This window comes from Sciurus carolinensis, chromosome 7, assembly GCF_902686445.1.
Source record: "Sciurus carolinensis chromosome 7, mSciCar1.2, whole genome shotgun sequence".
In the NCBI taxonomy this organism is placed as follows: domain Eukaryota; kingdom Metazoa; phylum Chordata; class Mammalia; order Rodentia; family Sciuridae; genus Sciurus; species Sciurus carolinensis.
In genome coordinates, this window is record NC_062219.1 from 95,956,312 (window position 1) to 95,971,603 (window position 15,292).

The 15,292-nt window shown below is 34.2% G+C and overlaps 1 protein-coding gene across 6 annotated transcripts in view; it reads right to left on the reverse strand.

Annotated features, from left to right (window-relative positions):
- Phf3 (PHD finger protein 3) overlaps window positions 1–15,292 on the reverse strand; it is an 85,421-nt gene continuing 70,129 nt past the window's right edge. For all 6 annotated transcript variants that reach the window (XM_047558049.1, XM_047558046.1, XM_047558050.1 and 3 more), the window contains 7 exons: window positions 13,335–13,466; window positions 12,651–12,786; window positions 9,110–9,305; window positions 8,474–8,621; window positions 6,234–6,323; window positions 3,100–3,295; window positions 1–2,900 (listed from right to left, as the gene is read on the reverse strand). In XM_047558049.1, coding sequence (XP_047414005.1) covers window positions 778–2,900; window positions 3,100–3,295; window positions 6,234–6,323; window positions 8,474–8,621; window positions 9,110–9,305; window positions 12,651–12,786; window positions 13,335–13,466 — 3,021 coding nt within the window. In that variant the 3' untranslated portion in view covers window positions 1–777. The remainder of the gene's footprint in view (window positions 2,901–3,099; window positions 3,296–6,233; window positions 6,324–8,473; window positions 8,622–9,109; window positions 9,306–12,650; window positions 12,787–13,334; window positions 13,467–15,292) is intronic.

A 15,292-nucleotide genomic window follows, 5' to 3' on the forward strand; every position in this document is an offset into this window, starting at 1 on the left:
TAAAGTTTTAAAGAAGAAATTTTTTTACTGCTGAATTTTAAATCACACACACAAAATAGGTGAGAAATTCTTTTATCATATTTAGAATCAAAATATCCCTTAAAATATTTACATTTTACAGTAAAAAGGATAGCAAAACACAAGATCATGTACAAGCTTAAGTATTCAAGTTTCTGAAGAGCCGAAAAGGAAAATAATAGCCTACAACAAAGCTGTAGTATATAGTAATAAATGCCTTCAATGAGATTAAAGCAATGAAAGTACTCTGTGGACTTCTGATTCTCAGTCAGAAACTGCTCAATTAAATGATTAGTACAATCTGATTATGAACTTGCTTGGCTTTTTGTTGCTCCTCTACAGTTTCTTTAAAAACAGTGCAATTTAAAACAAAGTTACAGAGCACACATTACTCTCAAATTAGTCATTATATAAAGGACATTCACTAGAGGCAGTAAATATATTTCATAGTTAACCATATTTACCAATTAAGGAATAAAAACTAAAATTTCTAAGCCTTTATTGCGTATTAATAAAACAAATCTTTGAATATACAGCAATGTAAAACTTTAAAAATATTAAATTCCTATAACTAGGGACAGTTGGTATGAAGAAAGGGATGATGAGCACTGGTACAGAGCACTCTGTACCAACACAGTTATCGTTCTGCAAACCACCAAGAGTAAAAATTTTAAAGATGGCACAATCCTAGCAGGCAATCTTATAAAGACACAACATTTAACAGTTATTTAAATGTAATCTTGAAGCAGCCTGCAAATTTTACCTTTTGCTTTTAGCTCTGTCATTGTGGTCCCTATCTTTGTGGTACCTATCCCTGTCCTTTTCCCCTTCTCTATGTTTACTTTTCTCTCGTTCTTTGTCCTTTTCATGGTCTTCACTTTTAGGTTTCTCTGGTTTCTTGTCTACATTCCTACTATCTCTGCTTGCTTTTCCATCTGCTCCTCGATCACCATGTGATAACCGTGCCCTCTCTTTATCTTTGTGCCCTTCCTCTCTGCTTTTTCTGTCTCTGTCCTTGTCTTGGCTTCTGTCTCTGCGTCTGTGTCTTTCAGACTCTTGTTCCCATTCCTTTTCATGTCTCTCTCTTTTCAAGTGGTGTGAATCACTATAAAATCTCTGTCGGTCCCCTTTCCCCCTATTAAATGGCCTATCCAGTTGTTGGTCTTGCCTACCCCAAGGGTCACTATGACGCCTTTCTGGCCTCCGAATGTCTTTAACCTGGTAAAAATTTTGTGGGCCTATATATCTTGATGCTTGTGAAAGGGGACCCATCATACGTTGTGGCTGACCTGGGAGATGAACAACAGGTGGCCAGGGAACCATGGGATTTTGAGTAAAGCCAAAGCCAGGAGGAGGAAGTAACGGAGGTGGTAAATGTGGCGGAAATCCAAACATGCTTTGTGGGGGAAAGTTAGGAGGCCCTGGAAATGGAAATCCAGGAGGGCTAGACTTCAAATGCTGAAGGTTGGGCTGCTGTGGCCTCATGGGTGAAAAGTTTGCACTTGTTCTGGGGCTGGTGCTTCTGGAAGTAAAGCTGGTGCTTTTAGAAGAAAATTCTGATTGGCATGTGTTTCCAACTTCAAAATGAGACGTTGCTGCAGCTGATCCTCTTCTAAATGGGTGTACCGTTTCAATATTTTGTGTTAAAATATCCTCCTGTAAGGGTTTTGCTTGTTCTGTTTGGGAAGAAGGTAAGTTTTCTACTGATGGTGAGTTCTGTGCAACCTTCGAATTATCATTCTGCTGAACACATGAGATTTTCTCTACAGAAGACAACTTTTCCTCCACATTGATTTGTTCTGCTAAGTGCTCCTTGTTGTGTGACAGACCAGGTAAGGTGTGTTTTTCTCCATTACGGCAACTATCTCCATCTTTGCTTTCTGAAGCAGTTATCTGCTGACTCCGTCCTGCTGCTTGCCTAGGATCCCTTTTCAGATTGATAAACTGTGGGGATCTTGTTGTATTAGAAACAAGAGTTTCACTGCAACTCACATTACCATCTCCATTTCCTTTCCCTACATTAGACCTGCACGGAGAACTATTAGAAGTCTGATTATCTTGCAAATTATTCTCCTGATCTTGGAGCAACTGTCTTTTTAATGTTCTCTCTTTACTCTCCACAGTTTCCTCTTGTTTTGACTGAATTGATAAATTTGTTAAGAACGCTTCTGTAGAAACATCTGGTGGTTTACCTCTGAGACTAAGACTTGTCAAAGGCCCCGGAGAAATGGAAGAGGAGCCCACTAATGATGTTTCTTCTCCCCCTACTACTGAATTACCTGTAGATTCTGAAAGATTATCTACTTTAACTTTTACCTCCTTGGTTTCTCCATCAGTTACTTCCATTTTATCTGCTTTCTCTGCTTTTGTGTTGCTTTGCTCATTTATAAAGGGAATTTCTTTCAGAGTGTTCTGTTCTATCACTGACTGAGCCTGCTCATAAACCTGACCAGTGGTGCCCAAAAGGCTCTGAAGTATATCATCCACAGGAAGAGGCTTATTTGCTAATTCAAGAGTAGAAGGTTGATTTTCCCAGCCAATTAACACCCCAGGAAGGAATCTTAATGGTTTTGGTGGCTCTTGTTTGCTGACTTCCATTAAAGGTTCAATTGCTGTTGGAAGGTCTTCCTGAAGAATCTGCTGAGGCTTGTTTCTTTGCTTGTGTAATACAGTTGTAAAGGAATTAAAAAAGTCATTTTCCTCCTCTGGTGCTTCCTCTGTAGATGTCTCTATTTTACTTTTTTTGTCAGGTGGCAAGGCTATAGGTACATTTTCAGGAGCCTCAGCTATATGACTTGTTCCAGCACTAGCACTATGCTGCCGCTTCAGCTTCTGACGAATAATTAAGCCCAACAATAGATTAGGTCTATGCAGTTCAAGCCCTGTATAAAATAAAAAACATCTGTTTTTAATCATTACATACATTCTACATCTAATATTACAAGCTATTTAATGGGTACTTAGCCCTGTCAAGCCACCTCTAGGGGGCTGGATCTTAAGAAAGCAAACAGTCATTCTTCCACTCTGGTCTCAATTCTCACTTTACATTAATCTCACTCCATTGTTAAAACATGTACCTACCAGGTCCATCGAAAGGCACAAGAGGATGTGGAATTTTATCTGCAGCACCCAAAGGAATAAGGTACATATCTTTAACCTGCTTCATATTGTTAGCGGCTACTCCATATCGCTTTCTGCTACTGAAGTATGCAAACAGCAAAGTATAAGAAATCTGATCTTCTTCAGTTACCGGTGTAAAGCGAACCACACAAATTTCCTATTCAAGAAAGTAACAAATAGTTGTTTTAAATAATCAAAAAATAACTTGGTTTTAAATATTAGTTCTCAAATAGTAGTAATACAATGAATTTTATAATGATGGTTAGTTTACCAACTTAAATACAGATGAGAAGACTAAAAGGAAGCAACTCTTAAGGTCGCTACTGATTCACTGATGAGCTTGCTTTATTTGCTGACATTCCATTAGAAACTGAGTGCCAAAATGATTAATCACTTGTTCAAGGTGACACAACTTATTAGTAGCACGGATGATACTAAAACCCAAGTCTTTGATATCTATACCAAACCCTGACTTCCAATGCTAAAACTTCCATAGAGCTATATATTTTTGATACACTATAAATTCATAATTTACAACATCACCACCAAACCATGTATTTCTACAGTAGTTTCCCTTTATCTGTGGGGTTATATTCCACCATTCCCAGTGGATCCCTGGAACTGCAAATATTATTCAACCCCACATATGCTGTAATATTTTCCTGTAGGTATATATGTGTGATAAAGTTGCTTTATAAATTACTTACAGTAAGAGATTAACAATAATAATAAACTAGAACTATCATATTATAATATATCGATATCAATGCTCTTTTGCTTTGAGGCCATTATTATATGACCACAAGCACTGCAATAGCATGACAGTTACTTTGAAAACCAGAATGATTATTATGTCAGTAGCCAGTGGGTAGTGTACATGGCATGGATCCTGGATACAATGGACAAAGAAATGATTTGTATCCTGGGTGGGAAGGATGGAGCAAGATTTCATCATGCTACTCAGAACACAATTTAAAATTTATAAATTACTTCTGGAATTTTCCATTTAGTATCTCTGAACCATAGACAGCTGCAGATAAGAAAACTGAAAAAGTGAGCTGCCATATAAAGGAAGACTGACATGTATCTCAAACACACAAATCTACTGATACTCTAGTTTATAAGAAAGGAATTTAGGAACACAGAGGGACTGGGTAAAAAGACTTCAAATGCACACAGACCTTAAATTTTATAAAGTCATTTGGCTAACTCGCCAAATTTGCTGTTTGCCTCTGGTTCTTGGCTTTGTTTCAAACAGAAGACAGTCATAATTTGGTATTAAATGGATGTTTCTCCATGAAGGCATACGGTCAGAATGGGGAGAGCCAGATCTGGTGCAAAGCCTAAAACTGTTTCCCTAGGGGAACCAAGTGAATGAGATCAACTCTGGTTCTACCTCTTATACAATGTCTATCATCTACACTGCCTGACTTTAGATAAAAATCATCATACATCTATGGCTGTACATCACTAATCTGATAATCCAAAATCTGAAATACCCCAAAACCTGAATCTTTTTCCATGCGAACATATAAAAAATTCCACACCAGATCTCACATGACAAGATACGAAACAAAGGCACCCTAAACATAATATATATATATATATAATATATATACATATATACACACACACACACACACACACACATATACACACACATACATACACACACACACTTACCTTCAGGTTATGTGCGTAAGGTGGTGTAAGAAACAAATGAATATTGTATTTAGACTTGGGTCCCATTCCCAAGTCTATTATGCCACGCAAACGTCATAATATTCCCAAATCCAAAAAATCTAAAATTTGAAACACTTCTAGTCTCAAGCATTTCAGATAAGGGATACTTAAGTTGTATTAATAAGAATTATCACAATGTTTAAGTCAGTTCAAGTTGAAGCAATAAAGTACTGGGCTGTCATACATGGGTAGATTCAAGAGTGATTCCCAAAATATTTAAGAGTAATAGTCCCTGTTTTTATTACCATAAGAAAGTGGCAGCAAATAAATGCAGTGATTTTTTATACTGTCTCCAAGTTTATTATATTCTATCACTACATCAAATTAACTTCTAATATTTATATTGGAAAAAATTACTCTTTGGTTTAAGACTATCCATTTTGGATCACTTCAAAGAAAAACTGAAAATTTCCAGAAAAGGCAAAAAATTAATGTTCACTTACTTTAGATTTATTTATTGAATACCTCTAATGTGCTATTATCAGATCACTTGCAGGGAAAAAAACTTCTAATGATTAAATTATTCCTATGTAGTACTATTCCGTGAGTAAAAAAAAGATATAAAATATATAAAGGAAAAAGAAAAATAATATCACAATAAAGGCTACTAATTATCTCCTAGTTTGTATTCTCCTTTCTGCCGATCACTAACAAGGTCTTAACTTTCAGCTGGGCACAAGACTATCCAAAAGAAATTCCTTTCCCAGACTCCCCTGCAACTATGTATGGCTATGTGACTAACTTCCAGCCAGTGGAAGTTAAGAGAAACGAAGTGACAAATATAATGTCTGGGTCTTTCCCTTATACAACTCAACAAACAGTCCTCATTTATTCTCATTTGGTCTGATGAGTCAGCTTTTACCATGTTCAACTGATGAAGGAAAACACTTTTGAAATAATAAAAAGAAGGAAGACGCCCAGTTCCTAAATTATCCTATAAAATCAGAGCCACCTAACCACTTTGAACGACTGGCCTAACAGAAGAGAAAAAAACCTTTTGTGTTGTTTAAACCATTATATTTTAGAGTTTCTTTATTGCAAAAGCTTAGCAATGCCCTAACTAAAACAAATATCTACAATTAAAACGATGCAGAATTCCAGATGGATTTCAATACTTACTGTAAAACATTTCTTTGAAACTATTGAGAGAAGCCACAGAGACAGCATACCAGAAAGTAGAAAATAAAAAGGAAAGCTGGGTTGTTTTCAGCCTTGTGAGGTACATTATGAACATTTGAAATTTGTACTGGCGCTCTTTCCCAGGAGAACATGCATCCTTGCATAAGAACTCTGAATAGTTTATTTTGCAAATATTTTCCCAGGCTGATATTGTGAAAAAAGTTATTCCTCACCTTGGTTCCTGATGCTTTTATTTTTTCCACATAATCCCAAACTGTCTGAGGTGATATTCTGCCACCTACTTGAATACTATCTGGGAGATCCTACGGTAAAAAAGGTAAGTGATCAATTTGTACAAAATGTCTTCATTACACTATTCATAATTTACACAAATTCAGCTTTAAGACCTATTTGAAAGGATAATGAATATAGGTAAATAGAGCCAGGATTGTAGCTCAGTGATGCACACACAAAGTAAATACAAATGTATCAGAAAACATAATACAATAGAGAGAGAACAATTTAGGTTTTAGCTCAAATATCAACTCCAAAGGAATGATGTCCAACATAACAACTATTAAAAGTCTTAGGGCCAGGTGAGGTAGTACACGCCTATAATCCCAGCAACTCAGGAGGTTGAGGCTAGAGGACCACAAGTTTTAAGCTAGGTTTGGTAACCTACTGAGATTCTAAGTAACTTAAGAGAGGGAGACCCTGTCTCAAAAATGAAAAAATGAGAAAGGGCTGAGAGTATAGATTCAAGGTATAGTGTCTTGGGTTCAATCCCCAATACTGCAAGCCCCCACCCACAAAAAAAAAAAAAAAAAAAAAAAAAAACACACATTACAATCCAGGAAGAGTATAAGACATTTCAGAATATTCAGAGAGAAATGGGAAATGGTTCCCACTTGCCCAGCTTTGTTTTCTTTTGGTTTTGGTGGAAGTAGGCTGAGATATTCCTTAATCATTAACAGTTGAATTTCAGGTTATCCAATTTAATTATAAAGTATACTTTTTCAGAGAAGAATAAGTGTAATAATGCAAGGCATTTTTTTTAAAAGTATGATCTTTCTATAAATAACCTATACTTAAATCAGTAAAGAATATTAAAATATAATAATAAAGGAATATTTACAACTTTCTTCAGTCTATTCCTATTTTTTCCATGAAGTCTAATGAAAATCACAGAAGAATAATTAGTTGATATTAAACTCACTTGTTTATTTATATTACTTTAAATACCTGGGGGAGGATTTTAGTTCAAATCAAACTAAAAATAACTGGAAAGCAGAAGTGGAGTTCTGCAATCCAAAGATGAAAATAATTTTATATAAGATCAAAAGGGTTCCATACTTCAGGACCTAATTCTCCATTCAAGAGAGTTATCTTCACCAAGACCTAAATCAAAGAGTAAATTTCTCAATTTTTTCGAAAAAGAACAGTATCACTGGCCCATTTTTCTCCTAAAAAAAGTCACATTTCTAAAATATTATTTATCATGCAAACTATGTAAATGTGTCTTAACAACCTAAAAAAACAACTGTCAAACAAACTGATCAACATTAGCTAAACAGTATTACATTTAACTAATTTCAGCCTGGTCAAAAGATAATTAAAGTTTACGTTATGTTACCCTTAGAAAGAACAGTTATATGATTTAGGCTTTTTGAAATACAGTAAGGAATTTTTTAAAAAACTGTCTTTATGGTCACTGGACTGAGAATGAATGAAAAAGGATCATGTCGAGACGAACATAACAGCAAATATCATCTCAACATAAATACAGTACATGTGTACTGGTTTGTCTTTCTTTGGCACCCAAATATATTTCCTTCAAAACAGTTTAAAAATGTCAAATTTTGTCATTAATCATATTATGATGCTACTGCTGTTTATTGTCTATAAACATGATGTAACAGTTTTTTCCTATTTCTGCAGGTATAATAAAATCAACAAGAGTATCATTGTAGCAAGTATGGTGACTAGACTCGTGGGACTATAAACTAGTTGTAAAGCATCAATTTCCAGTCAACATCATATTCACAGAAATAGCAAGTAAGATCTGTAATCATGAAGCTGGAAAAGTATAAGTAGGAGAATCAGGAGACTTATTTAACAATAAAAAATCTTCCTGATGGGCTAACACTGAAGGCCATAAGCATGTCAATCATTTATTGTAAGTCTTTATTTGAAGACAAACTGGATATCCATACAGACAGACTCTTTGATTTTTAATTTTCTGACATACAGAAATACATCTGAAAAAGAATTAAAGGACATGTGTGTCTAAAACCTTCATAGTATAGAATTCTACAATTCTATAAATCCATTGGTGAATTCATAATTGCATTACTATTTAAGAGTTACTATTAATAAATATTTTTTATTATTAGATGTACATTGTTTTCCTGCCTATTGCTTTTGGGAACATGTAAGCCAGTGAAACACAGAATGACAGAAAAGTTCACAGTACCTCTGTCAAGTATTCAGGGGAGCCAGATACTGGGTAAGCTTTGGTAACAAATTTTGCTACAGAAGGCATGTTGATAAAACCTTTCCAGATAAAGTTCAATCGAGCCAGGAAGGTAGATTCAACTTCAACAGTTCCAGGCATCTCTGGACTAAAAATGGTATTAAGAAGTTAGCAACCTAAAGATCCACTAACAAATTCCCTTTCTACTTAGTCATTAGTTACTGCTATTTTAATCAGGTCAAGAAGGTCAAAATAAATAAAGGCCACCAAAAAAAGTTTACATTTTCACTTTATGAAATTACATTCACATATACAGTCATCCATTTGGCTGATTTAGGTAGGCAGGCCCAGTAAAGTCAGAACAATTTTCCTTTAATAACATATCCCCTGCCTCTCACGAACAACATACTTAGAGTTGTTAAGCATTTCCTCACACACTCGACTCTCTCATTCTAACCACTCAAAATAAATTAACTTTCATTCTTTTATTTCAGTTTAGAGTACAAAAAGGTATAATTACTTTCTCAAAAGAAAGCTTCTTAAGAAATATGTCACTTTTCTGTTTCTGAGCACTTTCAAGCATAATTTAGCAAAAATCTATAATGATTATTAAGGAAGTTATAAACAGAAAACTACCGTGGAGCAGGAGAAAATGTTGATTTTGGAGACTCTTGTTTCTCCTCTTCAAAGAATTCAGAAGCTAAAATATTGGAAGTTGAGGACAATGCATCTGCTATACTTTCTGCTTCATTGTCTGAATGTTTCCGAGCTACTCCAACAACAACTTTCACTTTTTTTGGAGAAAGATCATCTACAGGTGGTGCCATTCGACCTAATGCCAGAAGATACCAGAAGATTACAAACCATTGTTGTTAACTGCAATTGTATAACTTGATTTGTATTTACTTTCTAAAGTTATTTTGTTTCTCTGATCCAATTATTAAGTAACCACCCATTTCCAGGGGTAAAATCTAACTATTATCATTTCATTATACTGTAATACAATGAATTATGTTACACCTATGCTTAATAATCAACATAAATACAGTACATGTGTACTGGTTTGTTTTCCTTTGGCACCCACGGAGTTATTTTACCAGTGTTATCCCCACTTGCAGACCCTTAAGGAACTAAGCTGATGTGAAATACAATTCACAGCATACTGTGGAGGATTCTACCTGTACTATATTTAATTTCCCTTCAAATCATTTATAATTACCTCCTAAATGTATCAAGAATAAAATGAGCAAAATAGTATAATTCTTCTCCTACTGATTATGAAAAATTAGGGAAAGAATGTGAAGCAACTCAGACATGGTAAAATTAAAATGTTATAACAAGAACCCCAAATAGGTTTCTTGGTCCCCTGAAACATTTTTATCTAAGTATATCAAAATCCAATGGTATTGGGAAGTAACATTCAGACCTGTACATACATATCCTACTTGGTGCCATGTATAGCATCAGTTCAAACTACACATGCACAGTGCAGCACTACTTAGTTACTAAAACATGAAAACCATTAGTGAAATTTAAAAGATGACATTGATTATAAATTATACTATCAAGAAGGAAAAAAAACAGGTCAAGTCTAGTAGTATTTAACAAATGTTCTGTGCTACTGTTAAATTTATATAACTCTAGTGTGTTCCTGTGTGTACATGTATTTTGATTTTGAACTAAAGTTTCATAAAATCATCTTTTATAAGCATCATTCACACAGTGATATTCTCTAACCTGTTTTTGTCTGTTTTGAAATGCTGGTCACTACTTATTAAACCAATTTCGCTGCTACTATTGACTGTGAAGTTTGAAAAAATGGTTATAAAACACCTGAAATTGTGATCTCTAAATATTTCTTCAATCAAATCATATGCCTCTCTCCTCTTCTTCAATTTAGTTCAGGTTCATTCCCACTACCTAAAATGTTCTTGCCCTTTTCTCTGTAGGAACACCTCAACCTTCACATCTTGGGTCCAATGTCAATTCTTCAACCAACCACTCTTGAGACCCTAGTGCAGGCTTTGTCTTCTTGCCAAATACATTTTCAACAATTGTATTTCTGTAACTTAAATAATCATCTGCCTTTACTACTCGACATCAGACTTTTACCACTACATTTTCTCAGCAAAGTACCTGACAAAAAGAGCTCAATAAATGCTCACTGAATGAATAACCAAGATAAGAATACAAGAGAAAAAGTAATTTCTGACCAAAAGATACAGAATAACCAACACAATAATGAAGGAGAACAAACTCAAGAGAACTGAGAACACCTGCTTTTAGGACTCACCACAAATTTAAAGTAATCAAGATAGAGTGTTATTGGCAAAAGAACAAGCAGAGATTAACAGAACAGAACACAGAGCCCAGAAATAGATTTACATGAACAGAGATATACTCATGTGATCTTTGACAAAAGAACAAAGACAATATAATCAAGAAAAAGAGTCTTTTCAATAAATGGTACTAGAACAACTAGATATGCACGTGCAAAAAAAAAAAAAAAGGGCAATCTAGATACAAACCTTTCACCCTTCACAAAAATTAACTCAAATTGGACCAGAAAACTACATGTAAAACACCAAACTATAAAACTCATAAAGGTAACACAGGAAAGAAGCCAGCTGACCTTGGGTACGGCAATGGTTTTTTAGAGAAAAAAGCAATGGCATGAACTATGAATGAAAGAACTGATGAACTGGACTCCATTAAAGTTAACTTCTGCTTTGCAAAAGACAGTATCAAGAATGAGAATACAAGCACAGACTGGAAGAAAATATTTGCAAAATCCATATCTTATGATCCAAAATATACAAACAACTATTAAAACTCAAAAATAAGAAAACAATCATATTAATAAGTACAAAAGGTATGAACAGACATCTCACCAAAGGAGGTATACAAATGGCAAATAAGCACATGAAAAGATGCTCAACATCATATGTCATTACGGAATTGTAAATTAAGACGAGATACCACAACACAACTATTAGAATGACCAATCCAACGTCAACACCAAAAGCTGGTGAGAATTGTGAAGCAGTACAATATTTCGTTTACTACTAGTGGTGACACCAAATGTGTAGTACAGTCACTATGGAAGACAGTGTAGCAGTTTCTTACAAAAACAAACATACTATACAATCAAACAATTATGATCCTTTTTACCTACCCAAGGTAGCTAAACAAGAACTTTCATCTACACAAAAACTCTCACATGAATGTTTACAGCACTCATGAGATGACCTTTACTAAGTGAAAGGATAAACTGTGGTACATCCAGATGATGAACTATAATTCAGTTCTAAAAAGAAATGAGCTATCAAGCAATGAAAAGACATGGAAAAACCTTAAATACATGAAATAAGTGAGAGAAGTCAATCTGAAAATACTACATACTATATGATTTCAACTATGATATTCTGAAAGAGACAAAACTATGCAAGAAGTAAAAAGAACAGTCATTACCAGGGTTTGATATGTGGTGGGAGGAAGGGTGAAAAGTACATAGAAAATGTTAGGGCAATGAGAATATCATTATATGGTACTATAACTGGATTCATGTCATTGTACATTTGTCCAAACCCACAGAATGTACCATCAAGAGTGAACTCTAACATAAACAATGGACTCTGGGTGGTTACAATGTGACAATATAGGTTCATCAATTATAACAACTGCACCTCTCTGGTGGAGGGTACAGAAAATGGGAGAGGATATGCATATGTGGAATAAGGTTGTCTATAGAAAATCTCTGCATCTTCTTAATTTTGTTAACACCCTAAAATTGCTCTAAAAATCGTCTTTAATAAAAATTTCTGATTTATGGTCATACAGAAAAATAAAATATGAATGCTATTTTACTCCATCACCTTAGCAAATTACAGTATCATTACAACTGCCCACAATTTCTGATGTTCATTCTAATTGTTAAGTTCTTGTCATTTAACCTTGGCAAGAGTTAAATTCAGGGCCCATATAATACAATTAATTATCAATCTATACCTCAAACTCTGAAAACCATGTCACATGAAAATATGCTACTGTTCAGAGTGGGTGGGTGCTGTACCACAAGAACTAAGACAATAAAATCTACTTAAATTACAAATATTAATATAGAAGTATTCCCTGTTAACAATGAATACAACATTTTAGGAAGAAAAATTTCAATTACCTATGCAAATTTTGCAGTTAAGATCAAAAAGATGCTGTCTGTGTTGACTAGTGGTATCTTTAGACATGGAATCAAGTTCTTCTTTTTGTTTTTCAGATCCCTCTGGCTTCTCCAATGACTTACTGGCTGTAGGTTCCTAGTAATAAGTGAGAGAAAAAATTAGTTTTACCCAGTAAAATACAGACTCAATTACAAAACACAATTTGTATTTCCACTGATATTTTTCTAAAATGAAATTATTATACTCATAGCTTTTTTTTTACTATTTCTTTTGAAAAAGGTGGCTGTTAATTAAAATAAAGCCAAAGCTCAAAATTCCTCACACTTCAAAGCTTTTAGTAAAATTTAGAATTATTTCCTCCTCAAAATTTGAAAACATAAGTTATACCAGCTCTCACATTTAGTCTAAGAAGGACCTCCAGATTTCTAAGCCTAGGAAGAATTACTGCAAAGTATCCCAGGAATTTACATCATAACAAGTTTTTTAAAAAGGTGCCTACAATGCAAATAACCTGCATACTAAGAGAAATAATATTCCAAACACTCTCAAAAACCATTAAATCAATAAGTACTTAAAAGTAGATAGTTTTAAATTTTTTCTTTCTACTTTATAAACATTCAGCAAATACATCTTTTCTGAATCTTATGTTTTTTAGCTATAAAACATACATCTATTATCTTTACCTGAATCTCCATGACTGCTTCTTGTTCTTTCATTGGGGCATCACTCTCAATTTCTATTTCACCTTTATGAGTTATTTTTGTGATTGGTCGTCTTTCCACTTCTCTCTGCTCTTTCTCAATCATCTCTATGGTCTAACAGGAAATATTTTAAAGAATTTAAAATATATATTTCCAAATGTATACTTTAAATAATAATAAAAGCTTACCTAAAAGTCAAAGAATCATCATAAATGATTTTTAATCTTTAAATAGTCCTCTCACACAAAATACGCATACTGAGAGAGCTTATACATGCCAGAGATTGTTTTAAGTGTTGAAGTTTTAAGAATTACTCTTAACTCAGTCATGAGAACTTTACATGTACCTTATAAAAGAATGCCACTGTGCAATATAATTTGCAAATAAATGAAACATGTTATTCATATTTGAAATTTGTTTCCTGATTTAGAACTTTCTGGCAGCTACCGGAGGACTACCTCACCCTTAGATGCCTAATTTGATGTTCTAACTTCCCAACAATGGCAATTTATACAAAGATCAAAAATAACTCAGCAGTTCACTATTAGGTGTCTCCTGACTGGGTCTACTTCATAACACTGATAATTCACAGTTGAACAAGTTCAGCAACAAAACCTTAAAATGTATCAAGTACTGCAAAGAATAGTAAAAGGTAGCTGGGAAAAGAATGGGGTAAAGGAAGGTAAAGATGGGTCTGCTCATTTATATTGCCTTTGTTAATTAAGGGCAAATCACCCTTTGAAAAGAAAGAAATCAGGTATGTGGCCTAAGGAAAGAATAAGTTCATGTTCAATGCAGATGATACTTGGAGCCAGTTTCAAAGTATAAGAAAAGTCAGGCTCAGTAACACACATTTAAAATGCCAGGAAATCAGGAAGCTAAAAAAGTAGGATGGTAAGATCTAGGTCAGCTTCTCCAACTTATTGACACCCTGTCTCAAAATTTAAAAAAATAAAATAGAAAGGGCTGGGAACATAGCTCAGTGGTAAAGTGCCCAGGGTTTTAATCCCTACTACTAGGAGGGGGCAGGGGAAGCATAGGATAAGCATCTCCATATTTGGGATATGGAGGCAAAGAAGAAAAGGTAAGATATTAGGTAATACAGCTCAATATCTTGTCGTAACAATAGCTCTAAGTCATATATTCACTTACTCTTTAAAGGTACTTCAAGTTCACAATACTAAACTGAAAACTCTTGGTATCTGTTAACTTTCAGAATTTTTCAGTTCTAAAAATGCAGTATACTGTACATACTATATGTTTTAATAACACTCCAGTCAAATCTGAGCACCATAAAATTAAACATACAATTCTTCTGCGAATGTGAACACTTACCCACGACAACTCAGATCAGGTTTTATCAATAAATTAGATATGTGAAAAATTTTTTTTTATTTTTTAGAGTTTTTGTCATTTTAAGCTTTAAACAATAAAGAACTATGAACATGTACAAAATTTTTATTTGAACTTATTCATTTGGCTCTACAGACTACCAATAATTCATAATATCCTCAAACTGTGTTTATGAAAAGTATATATGTGGGCTGGAAATATAGCTCAGTTGGTAGAGTGCTTGCCTCGCATACACAAGGCCCTGAGTTCAATTTCCAGCACCACAAAAAAAAAAAAAAAAAAAAGTGATTAAGGAGATACTGATTTTCCCATTCTTCTGATTTGCAAAATACAACAATAACTCAAAAAGAAATTCTACAACCTAATAACAGAGGAAATGACAAAAACCCTGCAGAGATCAGGAAAAACAGAAGAACTTTAAGAAACAGGAACTCAGACGAGGTGGCATATACTAGCAGTCCTAGCTACTTGGAAGACAGGGGAAGGATAATTAATTGAGCCCAGGAGTTCAGGCCAGCCTGGACAACATATCAAGATCCTCATCTCTTTTTTTTTTTTTTTTTTTAACCCTGATAATCCTAATAATT